The sequence below is a fragment of the Eublepharis macularius genome, chromosome 15 (genome assembly GCF_028583425.1).
Source record: "Eublepharis macularius isolate TG4126 chromosome 15, MPM_Emac_v1.0, whole genome shotgun sequence".
In the NCBI taxonomy this organism is placed as follows: Eukaryota; Metazoa; Chordata; class Lepidosauria; order Squamata; family Eublepharidae; genus Eublepharis; species Eublepharis macularius.
The window spans coordinates 25,501,615-25,520,407 of NC_072804.1; the positions used below are offsets into that span (position 1 = coordinate 25,501,615).

The following is an 18,793-nucleotide window of genomic DNA, read 5'->3' on the forward strand; positions in this document are numbered from 1 at the left end:
CGCAACAGGCTGGGTGATGGTCACTTATCCATGGCCCCATCCAACTGCTTAGAAAGATACTCGGACCCAGAGGTGCAATGCAAGCTTCTCTTTATTCCAGTTTCGCTGATACAAGTCTTCTTTGGGGAACCGGCTTGCCTCCCGAGAAAGTACCTCACTTTCCACAGCTCCCCTTTCCTTCACCCACTCCAAGCTTCTTCAAGCAGCCACACTTGAGGAGTGGCCCAGGGACTGCACTTTCCCCCTAGTTGCAGATTCTTCCCTCTTTCCCCACCAACACAATCCCAGGGAAATCCGCCCCCCCCCCCCCCGGTCAGTGCAACTATAAATGCTCTCCCCTTGATGCCCAGCTGACTGGAGCCTCGCCACTCCTCGACTGTAGGCCTCTGGGGCAGCTCCTGTGTGGAATCCCTTGGTCTCGGGCAGCTTTTCCCTTGGGAAGGGCTTCTGCTACTACTCTGGCCTCACTTGGCCAGACATGTCACACCATGGGATAGTATTATCATTGGTATGTATCTAGACAATACTTCATGCATTTCATTGCCTGTTGACCCCATTATTGACAGCTGCCCTCTATTCAATCGATATGCATCTGCCACCTGAGGACACATTTCATGCCCCTGATAAAGTAGGCCATAGTCCATGACATTTGATGCTACAGTACACTGGCTGGCTTTTAAGGTGCCACAACACTCCGTTTTGGTTTTGTTCCAACAGAACAACATGTTTACTATTCTGGAATTTATTACAAAGAAATGATAAATTAGGCCTAAAGGTTACAATTATATTGCTATCTTTCCTTTCTCTGATAGGAATGTCAATTTAATGCTATTGTTGATTTTTTGATAGATGGTAGATAGTAGAATAAATTAACAATGACCAGTTGTCTGGAATTATTTTGCAGAATCATTCCCAAGATCACCAGCAGAATGTTATGCAGTAAACTATTAGTGATGTTTAGACTCGTTCTGGTATTTGGAAATTTAAAAAATGTGAAGGGTGGAGCCAACCACATCTGTTTTAACTTGCTGCTACACATTTTCCTGCTAAATAACTTTTATTTTCTTTGCAAGTAATAATGGGCCACCAGTAAAAATAGGGGAGAAAATCCAGCAGACCCCCATCTCCAAAGTCTCAGCTGAACTCTATTAAATATTCTGGATAGATCTGATTGGCATCAAAGATAACAAAAATCTTTGGGTTCCAAGTGTTGTCCACGCAACTGTCATAGAGATTTACAAAGCTCCCATCCTTTGAAGGTGGCCTCACGTATTTGGAGTCCCCAGTAATAAAGTCTCCAGTCAATACACGAGCAAGAAACATCACTTTATGCTTCCTGAACATGTGAAGTTGCAGATCAACGCCATGAATCTGAAACGTATTGCTGTGCTTCATGTCATCTCTGCAGAAACGGCTGGAATATGATGCGTCCCTAGCAAAATACGTCCCTACAGAAAGAGAGAGGTGCTGAGGGTAGAACTAGACATGATGATGAATATGGGTTGGCTGCCAAAAACCACCACCCTGTGTCATTCTCCCTTTTCCTCCCCGCCGGTGTGCATTAATGTGCTCACATGTCTTCAAACCCACGACCCAGGCTGCCAATGGGAGTGGGAGCAGGGAAATACACAACTTTACAACACCTCCTTGTGTTTCCTTTATTAGTAGTTAATGGCATTGGAATTTAAGACTCTTCATTGTATGTATTATGCTGCTTTTATTGCAGTCTCTTCTAATTTTGTAATCCATCTTTATGACTTTGCATATAATTGTATTGTTCTACAATCCTGCAACTCCTGTCTTACCGTCTGTATTAGATTATGTTTTAGTGCTACGCTCATTAATTTACTATTGTTGGTTATATATATTATTAATGCATTTCTTTTAGAGTTTTTTTAAAGCTGTAAACTGCCTTAGAGTCACTGAAAAAGGCAGACTATAAATAATGTTAAGTAAATAAATACAAACTTCAGGGGAAAGTAGAAAAGAGCAAGAGTCCAGTAGCACCTATAAGACTAACAAAATTTCACTTCTTCAGATACCTGAGCTGTGGATGAGTTGTGACTCACAAAAGCTCACACCCTACCACAAATTTTGGTAGACTTATAAGTGCTACTGGACTCTTTTCTACTGCTACAGACAGACTAACACAGCTACCCATCTTGATCTATCTTCAGGGGAAAGGAAGAGGAAAAGTCAACATGCAGTGGTCATTTTTTGTTCTTCATTGTATCTAAGTTCCAACAGCAAACAGCTTTGTGGTGGGATTTACTGTGCATTGGTGAACTCTCTAGCTGATGACGTGGTCAGAAGAAAGCTGCTTGATTTCATCATTCTGTCATACATTGAAAGCACACACATAGAGTAGTCCCCAGGACAGTCCACTCCACAATTGGAATAAACGGAAATAGAAAATGTGCATTAAAAAAAGCTGGGGTAGGGCATGGAAGTCTGCACACATTTACTCAACCTTGGAAGCTTCACTGTTCAGATAGGGAAATTCTAATGGCACACAGAGTCCCCAACATGCAAGCATGCTTCCCTATTCTCTTCCAGATTGGGAACAGTTCCATGAATGTGTGTGTGGGTAAGGTGGGTGGACTGCAGTGATCCTTAACCTTTATGTAAATGAGGAGGCCTCTGAACACATGGAAAACTGGTAGCACAAGTTAACTGCAGCATTTGCCTCCAAACAGCTGGAAACAGTTTATTAGAGGAGTCTCTATACAGTCAATGCAACCTTTTGCCAGAATTAAAGGTTTCAAACTATGGGATGGACCTTCCTGATCAAGTGCTAAGAGAGGTCCAACTTCATAATGACCTCTTCTAGTCTCTTTTCTGCATACCAGACTGAACTAAAATAGCAGCAGCATGGATGACTGTTAGAAATCTTCCAGCCACATGCACACAAAAGCTCCAGTGTTGTACAAGGGGCTTGACTGACCATGTCAGGGCCCTTACCCTCTTGCTTCTGGCCACAATTTTCTCCCATCCAGAACTCTAACAATGGCTCTCAGAATGGTTGACGGATTTCCTTTTGTTGTATCTAAGAATTGCGTATGTGGAATCAGAGCAAAGGCCCACACAGTCCCGGCACTGTGTCTCCTACAGTGGCCAACCCGACAAGAAGATCACAAGCAATAGGGGATAGACAGCCATCCCCATCCTTTACCCTCTCTGGTTATTTTATTTTATTTATTATTTACAGGATTTTTACCCTGGCTTTCTGCCCTCACAGGGCCACCAAGGCGGCTAACAAACTAAAACATACAAAATAAAATCTCATCCTAAAAGGCATTAATCCCAAAACGTAAATACATCATTAAAACAATCTGAAACCAGAACTTCAAACATACAAAAGAAACGAACAACAGTAAAAATATTGGAAAAGGAGAAAGGATCACTGAGGAAACACCAAGAGAAACAAAGAAGCCTTCACTTGCCGGCAAAAGATGGAAACAGAAGGGGACAGGTGAATCTCCCTGGGAAGACGAGTTCCAGAGTCTGGGGGCCACTGGTGAGAAGTCCCTCTGCCAGGCTGTCCCCTGCCTAAATAGACTCCATGGACCTCTTCTGTGAATCTGCCATGGAAGGAACTTTGTCCCAATTACCCAAAGATCTGACCCAGGCATTGAAGTGTCTCCTATTCCGGATGGGGTTGCACTCTCCCTCAAGGAGCAGGTTCATAGCTTGGGGGTGCTGCTGGTCCTGGTCCTCCTACTGGATAAGCAAGTGGCAGTGGGGGGCCAGGAGTCCCTTTCATCAGCTTTGACTAGGGAGCAGCTGGAGCCTTTCCTGTGTAAAAAAATACCTTGCTACAGTAAGTACGTGCCCTGGTAAACATCTAGATTAGACTACTGCAACGCACTCTATGGGGGGCTGCTCTTTTAAGAGTGTCTGGAAGCTTATAATTGGTAGGAATACTGTTGCTAGAATGCTGACTAAAGTGGGTTGTAGGGACCATACCGCTCCAGTCTTGTTCCAACCACACTGGCTCCCAATTTGCTTCTCAGCCCAATTCAGTGTGCTAGTATTGACCTTCAAAGCCCTATATGGCTTGGGGGCAGCATATCTTAAGGACCGCCTACTCCCATATGAACCTACTACAGTAATCTTTGGAGGCGCTGCTTTGGTTGCCACCACCATTTGAGGCTATACTATGGGTGGCAACCCTAGGAAGGCCTTCTCTGTTGTGAATTCCAAAATTGTGGAATTCCCGCCTTAGAGATATCTCCCGGTACCCTTCTATCATTGTTTTCTAGCAGCAAGTAAAGACTTTTTTTTGTTTCTTTTAGTGTTCCTTTACTGACTCTTTGTCCTGTTTGTTCTTATTTGCTGTTTTACATATATTTATTGTTCCTAATGTTGATTTTAATATTTTTTTAACTGTTTGCCACCTTGACAGCTAACTGGGCAAAAAGGTGGGATACAAATGTTTTAAATAAATAAATAAAATTAATATGGAAAAATCCATTTAATAGAATAACTCACTCAACCCTTTACCTTTTCCATGGACAGCAGCATGCATGCCATTAATTCTCCAGTCAAAGTTATGAATGCAGATGGCTTCTACAAATTCTCCACTAGTGCCATGAAACAACATATGTTCATTAATGAAAGGAACGCCTCTTTTCTTTTTTAATTGATTCTTTTTCCTGCAGTGACATGATTACAAAAAAGCTGTCAAGGAAACAAACAACTAAAGTAATATAAAGCAAGACCAAAGACTAGCAGAGGAGGTATAGGCTTTAGTGTTAGAATCCATTCTATCACCTTGTACCATGGTAGATATAAATCTGGATTTATGCCTCAATAAACTGAAAACCCTAAACTCAGTAGACATCACTTCTGTAAACAATCACCTTCACCAACCTACTACTAGTAAATAATTGTGTACTTATCTACAAGACTGTTTTGGAGATTGTTGCATGTAGCTAATAGTGTTAGCCAATGCAGTTATTCCAATCTAAACACATTAATTTCAACAGACATAGAATGAAGTGTTCTGCATAGGACTGCAGTGCAGATTGTCCTCAACTGTAAATTCTTGTCGGGGTGGGGTGAGCACATCTTTACTTAGTAGATGGATTTGCCGCAAACATCCACCCCTGGTCATGAGCTAATTAAATCACTAAAGAAAAAGATTACTTTAAGGGCAAATTTAGTGACTTCAGTACGCTTTGCAAGTGCACATCCAAGCTTATACCCAGAAATTTGCACGGTTGCCCATGGCAAGTAAGAAATTGTACAGAGCAGCCAAAGATGCTTTACAAAAGTTAATGATCTTAGGCCACAACTGGCTACTAAAAGCACGTGTGAGCAGACAGGCAAATAACTTATATGGGCCTATTTGCAAGACTGCACAAACCACATTGGTTTTTAACAATTTAACTGTTTGGGCTTTTAATTTTAACTGTTTGGAGACTCATTCCATACTCATTTACATCCTGTCTGTGTGAGTGGTTGAATTTCATTTTTAAAAATTTTCAGAGCTGAAATTTTTCAGAATACAGTCAATTAAAAAATGTTCTTTCTTTTTTCTGGTTGATTCTGTAAGCTGCCTGTAATATATGATATCCCTATATGTATGGATATATTTGTTCAATAATTTCTACACAAGGGGAAGGTACCTATATGTGGAACCAGACTGACATTGTTTTAACAACATGGTTTGGAATTCTATTAACGATTTGTGTATTTCCCCCCTTTTTTGTATTGACCTTGACACTTATATAAAAAAAGTTTCTTGTTCTTTTCAACCGTTTTGGTTATCCAGTTTTCTATGGATTGACATTCAACCCCCCGTGCTCCTTTTTCTTCCTTGCTGTAAAATGACTTCTATCGCCAGTCTCTGCTCAGAGACTGACTGGCAACCCTAATGCTATGCTCTTTATTCTTTAAAGTAACACCCCCCCCCCCCTTATTTCTCCACAGGCACAGCACAGCTAGCATCCTATAGCTCAGAGGTGGCCAAACTCGCTTAATGAAAGAGCCACATAGAATAAACCTCAGATGTTTGAGAGCCGCAAGATAGTAAGCATTGAAGTGACTTCAGAGGAAGAGGCGGGTTTGGGGGAGTGCTGTGAAAGTGACATCACAGGAAGGGGTGGAGGGGGGGAGCTTGCAAGCGTGCCTATTTCCCCCTCCTTCTCTACTGTATGGCCATGGTGATGCTCAGAGACCTCTGGGAGCCACATGATATGTCTAGAAGAGCCACATGTGGCTCCCGAGCCGCAGTTTGGCTACCCCTGCTATAGCTACACCAGAATACCACCAACATAGCAGGATCATAGGACTGCTTGGTTAACTGTACTAATGCAACATCCTAGAGGGCTGGTGGTGTCAATCTGTCTTGCATTATTATATCCCAGTCAATATTCCATTATGATCACAGATTAAGTATATAAGTCTGCTGTGCCTATACCTTTGAGGTAACAACCTTTACCCCAGGACAAGAGCACAGAAAATGGTGGGGGAAGGAAGAGGAGCCCCCATGAGAAAATTCAGCATAAGCCTCACTATCTGCTACCTCAGGACTCCAACCTGAAATGGTCTTTGTATGGTGCTGCCCCTGGGCAGTTACATCAGATGGTTTTGTCTTCTTGCACTGAGCCACTGGTCCAGTCCCAAACGACACTACCATGAATGTGTAGCACTGCTTTGGTGATGTTTAATTAGAGAAGGCATATGCCCTCCTTGCAATCAGCATCGCCACATTCCACTTAACTGATACTTGGGGAGCAGAGGGTAAGTTGGAGCACAAAGATATTCTATCGTGTGTCATCTCCAATGATCTTATCATGGAGGTGGAGGAGGAAAGATTTAAACAGCAGGCATGTATTTAGGGGAGTGTGTCATCTGGGCAACAGTATACAATTTACCAAACCATACGAAAAAATGGCAGAGCAGAATGACAAGGCAAACGAGCAGAAGTCTGCGACCGAACAGGCATTTTACACATAAAAAACAGACAAGTGTAAGTGCTAATAAGACTTTTTTTAAAGGGTCCATTATTCCATTTTGGATGTTTAGCTGGAAAATCACACTGGAAATTGCCTTACCTGCAAAAAAATTCCCACAAGTCTAGATTCTGAATCCTCTGTATTCTTTTAATTCGATTGCTTTCCATTGTTTCCCCAAAGCGACTAGCAACGTAATTATACTCGTTTGTCTGCTTTTGCAAAGGAATAAGCTGAAAGAGAGAAACCAGCACATCTTCACAGAGGTCTATTAACCCTTCTTGCCAACGTATCCAATAGAATCTGCCAGTGTCCTACCTGGTATGGTTCTTCAGAATTTACATTCTCCCAGTGAGAAGGTATGGGAATAGACTGGTTTTCACAGATACAACTTTAAATACAAAAGGGGGAAAAAGACACGGTCAGTTCCTATTTCAAATTGCCCTCCAATATTGCAGAGAGATCTGAAAGACCAAAAGGAATCCCGACTGAAGTTAGTGCTCTACTGTAATATTCAGCTGTGTAAGGCTAGAAGCGAGAGCACATCCCTGGGACCGCATTTTTAATAGGAGTTTATAGCAGGGGCCCCAATGTGGTACCTGCGGGCACCATGGAACTCACCAACATCTTTTCTGGTGTCTGCCAAGTGCTGTTAGAAAGTGGGCAGGGCCAGGAGGGGCTTCTGCCCCGCAGGGTGTTTGATTAGCCTACTAGAGATTTGTTTGACTGTGCAGATTAAAAGGCCTTCTATTAAACGGAGCTTTGGCCTGAAATGTTGAAGAGTTTACTATTAGATCACGCATAACCTACTCCCTGATATTTTATGATGGGCTCCGTCTCCTGTGACAGCCATTTTGTGCACACCACCCTGTCTGAGAATTCCACAGGCGCCTGCAGGATCCAAAAGGTTGGAGACCCCTGATTTATAGCATTTTCCAGAAAACATATCAGTGAGAACAATACAATGATGACAGTTTCACAATATTAAATATTTACAACAGGATACATTTCCTTATGAATAACTCTTCAAGGTAAAGCCTACTATCAATGTGTCTCCCTCCACAAGTAAGGTGGCAAAATTTTCTAACTTGGAATGCTAAACAAGGAAGCAGTTGGCCTAGAATGTTAGCAATTTCACCATCATTAACTACAATATGAATTCCTTATATAATATACTATTTATTTATTTAACTTCTATCCCGCCCTCCCCACAAGTTGGCTCAGGGCGGGTCACAACAGTAAAGCATAATTTACATTAAAACTTCAATAAAACCACAGAATTCCTGTTAACATCATGTCCAGACCCCTTATACCTTACACCCTATCCCTGCCAATAATACATACGGGGTGGGAAAGAAGGAGGGGAAACAGGCCTTTCAGTCAAGCTGTAACTTATATGGGGGGCCAGATGATCACATGGCTCCCTGATATGAGGCCAGTTGGGAGGCTTTCCGGATGACTATTCTTTTATATATTACTTTTTAATGTATTTTGACTTGTTTGTAGCACATGGCTTGCAACAAATAAAAGTGAAACTGGACAGACATGGGGGGCAGTGTGCACATGAAGCATGCACTCCCACACCCACCCGTCATGCTGGAAAATGACGTAATTTTCTTAGTGTTTGGGAGTGATTTTTACTGAATTCCACCCCCCCCTCCACGGACAATCCATAGCTTCCATTTGCACCCTAAAATGACATTATTTTCCAGCACAAGGTGCACATTTTGCGCATGCATCAGCCTCCTGCAGGCCAAGTGAGCAGAAGCAGAGGATCCTCTGCCCCTAATGGGGGTGGGTGGGAGACAGCAACCCTAACCAGGAGACAGTGCTGCAAGAGCATCACCAAGGAGCAACGCAAGACCTTCTGCTTCACCACGCAGATGACCTCCCAGAAGAACAGGGTCTTCCAGGTGCACAGCCAACAGCACAATTGATTCATTACACATTGTGGGCTTTAGAGCTCACAACGTAAGGGTACGAGCTACAAGATGGGGCAGGGAGGACCTGAAGCAGAAAAATACCTGGATGTGACAATAGTTGCTACAAACCTTAACTAGGCAGCTTACCCTCCACACCAAATACAGAAGAGACAGCCAACATACTGCACTCTGCTCACAACCAATCTGGGTAGGGAGTATAATTCAGCATCTTTTGTTTCACAGTTTTGCATCATGGCTCAGTTGGGAAGGGTGCCGGCCATGGCAGGGGGTGGTGGGAAGCATGACTGTTGTTCTAGTGGAGGTCCTGAGCTGAAGTAACAGAGGGAAAGGGGAAACGAGCAGCATGGGGACAGCCAGTGGCTCACCTGCTGCTGCTGTTCCCCTTACTGCTAACTCCACCTTTTGCTGATCCTATGCGGAAGCAGCCTTAAACATACACAAAAGTGTTCCAAAACCCCCCGAGAAGAAGCAATGTTTGCCTGTTTTTCAAAAGTCAGTTCAGGAAAGGCTGCAGCAATTCATGTGTTTCACATAGTGATTCTTATTTTTTTTTAATAAAGACAAATTAGTAGAATTGAGTATGTTTTGCGCCAATATTTTTTCTACTCTGTCTTGGATCCTTGCTAATGCTATGTCTTTTAAACTTGTATCTGTTTACCTTATGGTATTGTACTGAAATGTACTTGATACTGATTGTATTAACCTCATACTGTGTAATCCGCCTTGAGTCTCAGTGAGAAAGGCGGACTATAAATAAATAAATAAATTAAAAATCCCATTCAACTTGCCAAAGACTTATTGACCTATTCATATGAGGTAAATAAAACTCCTTTGCTTGCTTGCGTAACAATCCAAGTATGGAGGGAACCAAGTAAGGAAACAGACTGCATGCTCTTGGTCAGCTCCCACTGAATGGGCCTAGAGGAAAAAAGCTTGCTGGTGGATTATGCCCAGAGCAGATTCCAAAACTACTGAATGAAACTACTTTCAGTCATAAGAATTCCAGGTGGAAGCCATGCTGTACTGCTGCAACAAAATTAAACAGAAGTCCAGTGCACCTTAAAGATTAATAAAGAAATTTATTTCAGCTCAAGCCTTTGTAAATCAGAGCTCATGCACCTGATGAGGTGAGCTCTGACTCATAAACGCTTACGCTGGAATAAATGTTCTTAATCTTTAAGATGCCACTGTTTAATTTTATTTTCAGTGGTGCAAAAAAAGATTAAGCAATGTCCCTCATCAGCTGTCTTACAAACTCTATTAAGATATTGCGAAATGTCTGGATCTTATAACATTTGGTCTAATACGAAGTGTAAGCTTGTCATGCCAAATTACAGTTTCAACCGGCTTGCTATCTTTTCCACTTCAATAGATATACTAAGAGGAAAAAAAGCTGCAATCAGCATTAACATGGAAAGGTAAATTTGCAGATCAAGGACAGCTAAAGTCACCTTTACTTCCTACCTGAAAGCAGTGATAGAAAATGGAGCTCGTTTTATGGGACGTTGTTTTCCAGTTGTCAGATTAGTTTGTTTCATCTCTGTATATCAAACCAAAGTTAGTCAAGATCAGGAAAATGGCCCATACTTTGTCAAGTACATCTTTTCAGAGCTCTAGCATAAAAAATGATTACCCCAAATTATTCCAACTATCAGTTCACAAACCTGTCTGTTAAAGGTCAATTGTGCTGGTCTCTGAATTTAACTGCTGTCTCAAAAGACTGATGAAAAATTAAGGAACACTATGAAAAGGACTCCATTTCAATTTGGAACTGCTTTTTTGTTACCAATGATAAGCTCTACTCTGCCTTTTCCTAATCCTGCTCGTGTACATTTTTTCCATTAGCAACTGTACTTATATGGATGTCTTTATTAAACACATATCCTCCCTTTCCTCCCCAAAACTTAAGGCAGCTGGCAGCATGCATAGGGCTCCCAGCTCCCAGCGCATCACATACTTGTAGACTGAGTTTGATGGATACATTCTACCACTTATTCTGTCCTCTCCTATCCAAATTCCCAGTTATAAGCCATGCTTATACCTCCTCCCTTACCCTTTTCATCTTAACCGAACAGTTTCAGCTTAACCAGTGTGACGTAGCAAGAAACACCCAGGAGTGAATCCCTACTCTACCATGTACGCTCGCCGGATCAGTCACCAGGGGTAAAACTACCCAATCTGGCTTTAATTGGCTGTGCACCTCATGCATCACCTTAAATTTACCTCTAATTCGTCAATACAATGACTAAATAATTCCTTTGCTCTCATCCTACAAGAGATCTGTGACTGTTGCCTGATGTCTGAGAGATACACAGAAAATTGCTGGCCTTTGTAATTTAAGGGGGGAAACATTTATTCTTCCTTGTTTACAGGAACTAGAGTGCAACCAGATATCAATGGCTCCACTTTTTATCTGCTTGCCTGTTACCATTAACACAGGAAGGAGGGCAAGAACTGGTCTTAAAATTCATGTCCTGAAACATTCCCCACCCCGCTGTTTTATTCTGTAATATCCAGACTGATGAAGATTTTGGATTTAATGTTCAGACTGATGAAGATTTTGAAAGATCACACAATCTTTTGTGTCATTTTGGTTGATCTTAATAAAAGTGATTACAGGGATAATGCTTTTTGAGAGAGTACTTTAGGACAACAAGTTATTTAAGGTCCAGATAAAGTGTGTTGCTCATTACGTGCTTTCTATTTTAGAAACAAAAAAAAGATTTTTGTTTGAAGGAATGAGTGTAGAGAACTTATGTTTGAAGATCTGTTATTTTTAGATCCTTTATGTGACTTAATGGGTTGGATCCAAACTGGCAGTTTCTATCCATTCCCCCTTTCCCACTGCAGGGCCCCCTGTTGTGACTCATGTCTGCCCCACCTGTACAAAATTCAGTGTGCTGTTCTGGTTGGTCAGAGCTGCAGCAGCTCTTCCTGATGTGTTCTAGCTGTGCCTCATAACAAAGAAGGGAACAGAACAGGACTTAGGACCTTCCTGGCAAGCAGGGCAGAGAACCACAGAGCCGCAAGGCTCTGCTGCTTGTATGTTGCTCAGGATGAAAGAGGTACAACTGTGAACAGGAATATAAAGACTGATGGGTAAGAATGGCAGAGGTCTTTACAATGAAAAGTCACAGCCAATTTCATCCTAAACAATGATGGAAATAATTTCTCAGTTGCAAATATCTTGTGAATCTAAGTTATGATTCAGAACGATATTGAGAAGGGAACAGAAGGGTCTTGGATTGTTTCTGTGGAATTTTAAACAAGATGCACCCACAACATGAGCTCTTTTTCCATGTTAGCTAGAGAGTGTAGTAATATACTCAACCACTTTTTCACCAAAAGCCGATTGCTTACACTATGGCTGCATCCAGACTGATGATTTTCTGGGTTGTTTTCTTGCAACCAAGAAAGGAAAATTTTGTATGATTTTTCTTTACCAAAGTAAGTAACTTGAAAAGGAAGAGGGAGTGATTAACAAAGAAAGAGTAGAGCCAAATGGGAGGACCCAAATAGAAGGGACGTGGTTAGAGGAGAAGGGGACTGAACCCAAAGGGCCCTGTTATACTCTGTTACTCAAGGCCCACAAAAACCTAGAAACAGCCCTGACTGTCATGATGAAAAAGAGAAGGGAGAGCGTGTTGATGTTCACTGCTGTGGGTCCCACTGGGGAATAAATAACATTCAGGTTTTTTTCAAGGGGGGACTTTTGTATCCCCTTTCGTGTGACACAGACATTCATTTTTCAAATAAAGGAAAACAAGACTTTAGTTATCTAAAGGAAAAGGCTGAGAAGTGTTAACAACCATAAATATCAAGTGAGTAGTCATAGCATAAAGAAGACCCTCCCAATCACGCCAGTTTTGTTTTTGCTTCCAAGAGCTGGTCGCTGCCAGCCTCTCACAACTAAGTTTGCAGATTTGATCACAAGAAACCTGTAAAAGGTATAAATAGACAGATATATACCTGAAAAGTCTAATTTGTAGTTAAATTTTGCAGTTGTGAAGCAAATGGAGTCCTGTGGATTCATTTTGAAGCTCCTTTCAATGTCTTCTGTGCTAACTGAACACTGAGTACTGGAATCAGTCTTCAAAATAAGCAGATAGCACATTTGGAAATATTTCATACTAGGGACTTAATACTTAGCCCATAAATAGCATTTTAGCGTACTATACATACTTTATCACTGTACTTCTTACAAAAACCTTGTAGGGTAAGGCAAAATTGGTACTGCCCTCTTGTAGATAAGAGACACTAACTCAAGGCCACTTTCTGAGAGTGGAGGTGAGTTTATGTCCAGTTCTGCCACATACACTCTTCATCAGCTTCTTTTCCAAGTTGTGCCCATCTCCCTACTCTGAAATTATCCAAATTATATTCAGTTAAACAGTTTGAATATTATTCTAAACCATATGTTTTGTGTTAAGAATTGATGTGATGTGGAGAAAATGAATAATAATAACAACATTCGATTTATATACCGCCCAGGATGACTTAACATCCACTCAGAGCAGTTTACAAAGCATGCCATTATTATCCCCACAACAAAACACCCTGTGAGGTGGGTGGGGCTGAGAGAGCTCCTAGAAGCTGTGACTGACCCAAGGTCATCCAGCTGGCTTCAAGTGGAGGAATCAAACCTGGTTCTCCAGATTAGAGTCCCGCGCTCTTAACCACTACACCAAACCAGCTCAAACAGAGCAAGGACATAGAAACTAAAGAGGAAATTAATGTACACACACCCAAAATGCAGGGAAAGAAACAGGAGTGGAGAGTAAAGAAAAAGGAAGAGGAAGACTGTAGCAAAGGGCCCTGAAAACCTGTCCCTGACTACTGCAAGTCTTGCTCAAAGGCTGAATTAAATATTCAAACACAGCTAATGAGGATGTGAGTGTTTCCTAGCTACTGTTATATGTTAAAAGAAGTCTCTGCAACTGCGACCTGCCAAGCTGAATGCAACCCCCCCCCAACAACTCCACTAGTGACCCAAAGCATCCAGTTTTCCTGCCTGGAAGTGCAAATGTGTCTTACACTCATCAAGATGCTTGGGTTGCCTGCTGTTCTCTCTTGCGAACACACTCGGAAACCCATGTTATTAATGTTATTAATATTACTTTGCTGAAAGGCCCCACTGCAAAGCTGAGGCTCCTAAAATGCCAGACCCTGACTCCTCATATCCACCACAGACTATTACATACTTAAAACCCTGTTACCATTAAGATAACTAAGTACACTCTGAACCAATGAAAAGAAGCTCAATACTGGATTTCAGTGTGGTCCTGTTCATGGAATATTTATCAGAGACCCTGGGCTGTTAGCTTCCTGTTGAGCATATGCAGAGTGTTTTGCTTCATGAAAGATTTTAGCCTCACTTTCCCATTTGTAAAATGGGAATAATGACCCACTTCACAGGTTGTAGATAACAAAATGCTGAATGGGGCGTTCTATTTATATATTTAAATAAATACCTCAAACATATGCCATTTGCCACATTCAGCCAAGTAAAACCATCCCCACTGGGTGTCAGATGTATCCATTTCTTCAATGTGAGCCGCCACATTTTGAGAGAAATCATCACCTCCTTGAAACATTTCCTGAAACAGTCAGAAAAATTCATGAGCATAATTCTAATTATATCCTAGTTGTCTGCAGTTTAAACAATTGAGTAAAAAAAAGTTGTAAAGTTACTGCATTGCTCTTCTCTTATGACCTATGCCACAGGAAGAAAGGCAGTTAAAAACTTAAAGGCCACAGGAACAGCAAGCAAGACTACATTACCTAACTGAAATGCAGAGAAAAGGTTTATTACCTCCGTTATTAAAAAGGCACAACTTTCCTTCCCTGCCTTACTTCTTTGGGAAAAGCTGTGCATTCCAAAACATGACAGGCTACCTCCAAAAACCAAGCCACTGTAAAGGTCCTCTTCCTCTTCTTCCAATTTCCTGACAGTCGTTACAATGCCCAGGCCACAACAGCCAATAACGTGCCACAGGGGACAGAACACACACCATAACATCAGGCATAGGTTACGTCAAACCAGCTGCTGTCAAGAGTGAGTGAAGAACTTGATACAGGGCTGGTATTTTCTTTGAATCACAAGGTTCCACCATTACTGTTCATTTTTCACTTCTCGCTCAACAGAACTAACAGTGCAATCCTACAAGGAGTTACTCCAGTCTAAGCTCATTGATTTCAACAGGCTTAAATGAGAGTAACTTTGCATAGGATTCCACTGAAGGGTTAGGAAATCAGAGTAACTCCAAAAAGAAAATGTCTACTGACTGAAGAGGGAGGGGGGTGGATGCTGACCATTCAGAGGCCAGTGAAGGAGCTACATTCTCTCTGTTACAAAAAAACACAAAGAATGCATAGTGAGATCATTTTTAATATTTATTTAAAATATTTATATCCCACCTTATGTTCTAACAAGGCAGCAAACAAAGTAACAGGTTGCAAACATATAAAATATAACTGTCAACAAGATAAAAAATGTATAGGACACAACAACAGAAAGGATAAAGACGCATCCTAATTAGCAAGAACAGTTTACCCTCCATCAAATACCCTTTGAAATAAAACTGCCTTATAAGCCTTCCTGAATGCAGTGAGCCAAAGTGCCCTCTGCACCAATTCTGGTAAAGCATTCCAGAGGACTAGGTCCACCACAGAAGAAGCCTAACTAACTATTGCCACATGGCAAAACTAACGTAACTATTGCCATATGGACAATCCTAAGAGCAGGCACCTTCAGGACATGGCTGTTTGAAGAGCACATCTGGTGCATGGCAATGTCCCAGGAGATAGATCAGTGTGAGGTCCCCATGTTGTGAAGGGCTTTAATCAGCACTTTGAACTGAGCCCGGAAGCCAGTAAGTAAGCAGTACAATTAACACAGCACTCCAGTTTCGAATAGAAAGGTACACATTTTGCATGCAAAAAGTCCCAAACAGAGCGGGGACTCTTGCCTGAGACCTTGCAGACAAGGTATCAATTAGTGTTGACAATACTAAGCTAGACGGACTAATGATCTTCCTTGTCTCCAGACCAAGTTTCTAGGAAGGGTGTAGAGAAGTACTAAAGCTTGGGCACCTCCTACATGACCCAGTTCTTTTCAGATTACCCAAACACGGGAAGGAGTTGTCTGAAAGAGCCTCGCATGCCAAAACAATAACATAAAAAGCACCTTTATATGTAGCCAGGATCCATCAATCAAGAGTGTGTGCTTCTCTCTCTCTTCTCTTTCCAAGCCCCTCCTGGTACCTTCATTTCTTGGTGTTTAAAACTGCCCGATATACTTGTAGATTTACACTCAACTTCTCAAAATTTGTTTTTCAAATCGCTTGCAAGTTTTGCTTCAAAAGTTCTACATGAAGATTTCATATAAACAGCAGATTTCATATAAACAGCATTTTATTTAAAACACTGGCACTTTGGACTCCCTGAACAGGTGCAGAAACCCTTTCCAATACAGACACTTTTGCCTTCATGAAGGGGAATGAGTAAATTGCTCCTGTTAAAAATTAGCATATGTTCTTTAATGTACATTAGTGGAAAAGGATGACCCATGGACAAAGAATGGGTTTCTCTGTACTTTCGAGAACTCTCCATCTATCAGAAACATTTCAGGGTTTGCTCCCCATCCCCCAAAATCTAGAATTATAAGAGCTGGCGCAATGGCGCAAGAAATTAATCATGGTGTGTGAAAAAGGTAGAAATTAAATTGAGCCAATCCTTTACGCAAACATGGGGGGAGAGGAATTAGGGATGGGAATTGCAGGCTGTAGTATACTACTCCCACTTTAATTTCACCTGCCCCCCAAACTAAGGGTAGTCACTTCAATTAATTGCCTTCCCCTCCTCTCTGGAGTCTTTAAACTACAAAATTATATCCTGGAAGGGGTTGTGCTAATGATGTCCAGCCCCAACTGCCTGAGCTCTAAACTTTCCCATAAAACACTTTTTCCCAAGAAGGGAAAAGACACCAGGTTTCTTGGGTGGTTAGAGGAGGAGCTTCTAGGGCAAGGGAGGGCCAGTGGGTTCCTGACCAACGGCCGTTCTCAGCAGCTGCCTGTCCTGCCCCAAAGCTCAGCAGTCTCACAGACACTACAGATGGAAATTTCCCAGCTGATGACTTCACCCTTTGCCATTCTGCCAGAGTACCCAACTTTTCATAACGCTCTTACGCCATGTAATAAACGAGTCTCTGGCTAATACTTTCAAGTGGTTCACTACACACACACACACACCATCCAAATACAGTAGAATAAAGCTAATATAAAAATGGTCGACTGAATCTTGAAGTTAAGAGAACCTGCTGCGCTGCATAACACCAGCCCGGCACAGCAGTTAAGACTAGAAAAGAGCAAACGTCCAGCAGCACCTATAAGACTAACAAAATTTGTGGTAGGAGCTTTCGTGAACCACAGCTCACTTCTTCAGATACGAAGCTGTGGCTCACGAAAGCTCACCCCCTACCACAAATTTCTTTTAGTCTCATAGGCACTACTGGACTCTTGCTCTTTTCTACTGCTACAGACAAAGACAGCTACCCATCTTGATCTATCAGTTAAGACTAGAATCTAGGCGACCCAAGACGCTCTGAGGATGCGCAGAGCGTCTTTACAGGAAGGGACAGAAGAGGCCAGGCGCTGGCCCTGAGCATGCGCAGACTTGTCCTCGTCGGCATCGTCGCTAGACAATTAGAGGCTCCGTTTCCACAGAGGGAAGCTGCCAGCTCCCCAGCGCCGCCCCCTCCCCTTCCCCGCATGCCTTGCGCCCTTTCCCCGCTCTTGGGGCTAGAGAGGGGCCAACGGCCTACCCTTCTAGGCCCCCGCCACAGGCGCCGGCGGCAGAGTCCCTCACCACGTCACCGGCCGCCGCAGCGACCCGCCAAACTCCTGCCCCCGCCGGCGCGCGGCCGTTGATTGGCCCCGCCCAACGGCGCGCGGCCGTTGACTCGCCTGTCAAGTAGGAGAAAACGTGCGTGACGCGTTCGCCTTCGCTTCCGGTCTGGATTGGAACTGCGTTCCTGGGACAGGTGGCTGGGGCGCGAGAAGCCTGGGGCGGTGGGTGTTCCACACGGCGGCTAGCACTAGCACCCGTTTTTAAAAACAAATTAATAAATCAGTTCACAGAAGAGGTGTGCTGTCTCTTTGGTGCCATTTTATTGTCATAGAATGATAGGGCTGGAAGGGATCGCCAGGATCATCTAGTCCAACCCCAGCCTTCTTCCAAGGAACTTAGAACAACGTACCTGGTACTCCCATTCTATCAAAGGAACGTAAGAGGGAGAGCTACATGGATCTAAGAATTCTTTTATGTATTTTGTCATATTTATAGTGTGCCTTTCTCATTGAAAAGGAATTTCTCAGTGCAATCAAGAGAATAAGGCATCTGATAAACAAAGTAATAGGATTAGGATTACAGGAAATCTGAAAACAAGTCATAAGTATTGTACATGATTGGGAGTCTGCGAGGACTGCAATCCCCCTCCCCACACTATTGCCTCTGTTTTTCTTTTGCACAATTATATACTTGCTACTTACCTGTATCTATGCACTTGTGATTGCTTTTGTATAAATTGGCTTATAATTCATGTATGTATTTATAGCACTTTTGCACTTTGTACTGTGAATAATAGATTATACTCCAATTATTGACTATACCGTAGCCCTGGCTTGTTGTCTTTGCTAATTTGCACTAGGGTTGCCCTTGTTAGTTTTGTGTCATCTGTTTTTCTTCTGGCAGCCCCCATACCCTTATCTCTCCCTGTTTCCTTTTCTTCCCACCCTCCAACCTTCAATCTGAATTGTTTATTTACTTCATTTAGACCCTGCCTTTCTACACAATGGGAACTCAAAGCAGCTTACATCATTCTCTATCTTCACA

At 42.4% G+C, this 18,793-nt stretch overlaps 1 protein-coding gene across 5 annotated transcripts; it reads right to left on the bottom strand.

The window, feature by feature from the left end:
* Window positions 1-317: 317 nt before the first annotated feature.
* Window positions 318-17,823, bottom strand: PARP11 (poly(ADP-ribose) polymerase family member 11). Of its 5 annotated transcripts, none has more exons than XM_054999735.1 (9): window positions 17,768-17,823; window positions 16,089-16,268; window positions 14,374-14,499; window positions 12,872-12,992; window positions 10,367-10,442; window positions 7,278-7,350; window positions 7,062-7,192; window positions 4,492-4,655; window positions 318-1,448 (listed from the first exon to the last, which is right to left on the bottom strand). In XM_054999735.1, the coding sequence occupies exons 3-9, from the start codon at window positions 14,494-14,496 to the stop codon at window positions 1,135-1,137; spliced, it is 1,002 nt and encodes a 333-aa protein (XP_054855710.1). In that variant the 5' UTR covers window positions 14,497-14,499; window positions 16,089-16,268; window positions 17,768-17,823; the 3' UTR covers window positions 318-1,134. The 5 variants fall into 5 exon arrangements, with proteins under 5 accessions (XP_054855710.1, XP_054855711.1, XP_054855708.1 ...); XM_054999736.1 differs by having other exon boundaries at window positions 4,504-4,655; window positions 17,724-17,815; XM_054999733.1 differs by having other exon boundaries at window positions 17,724-17,815.
* Between the last annotated feature and the right edge of the window lie 970 nt (window positions 17,824-18,793).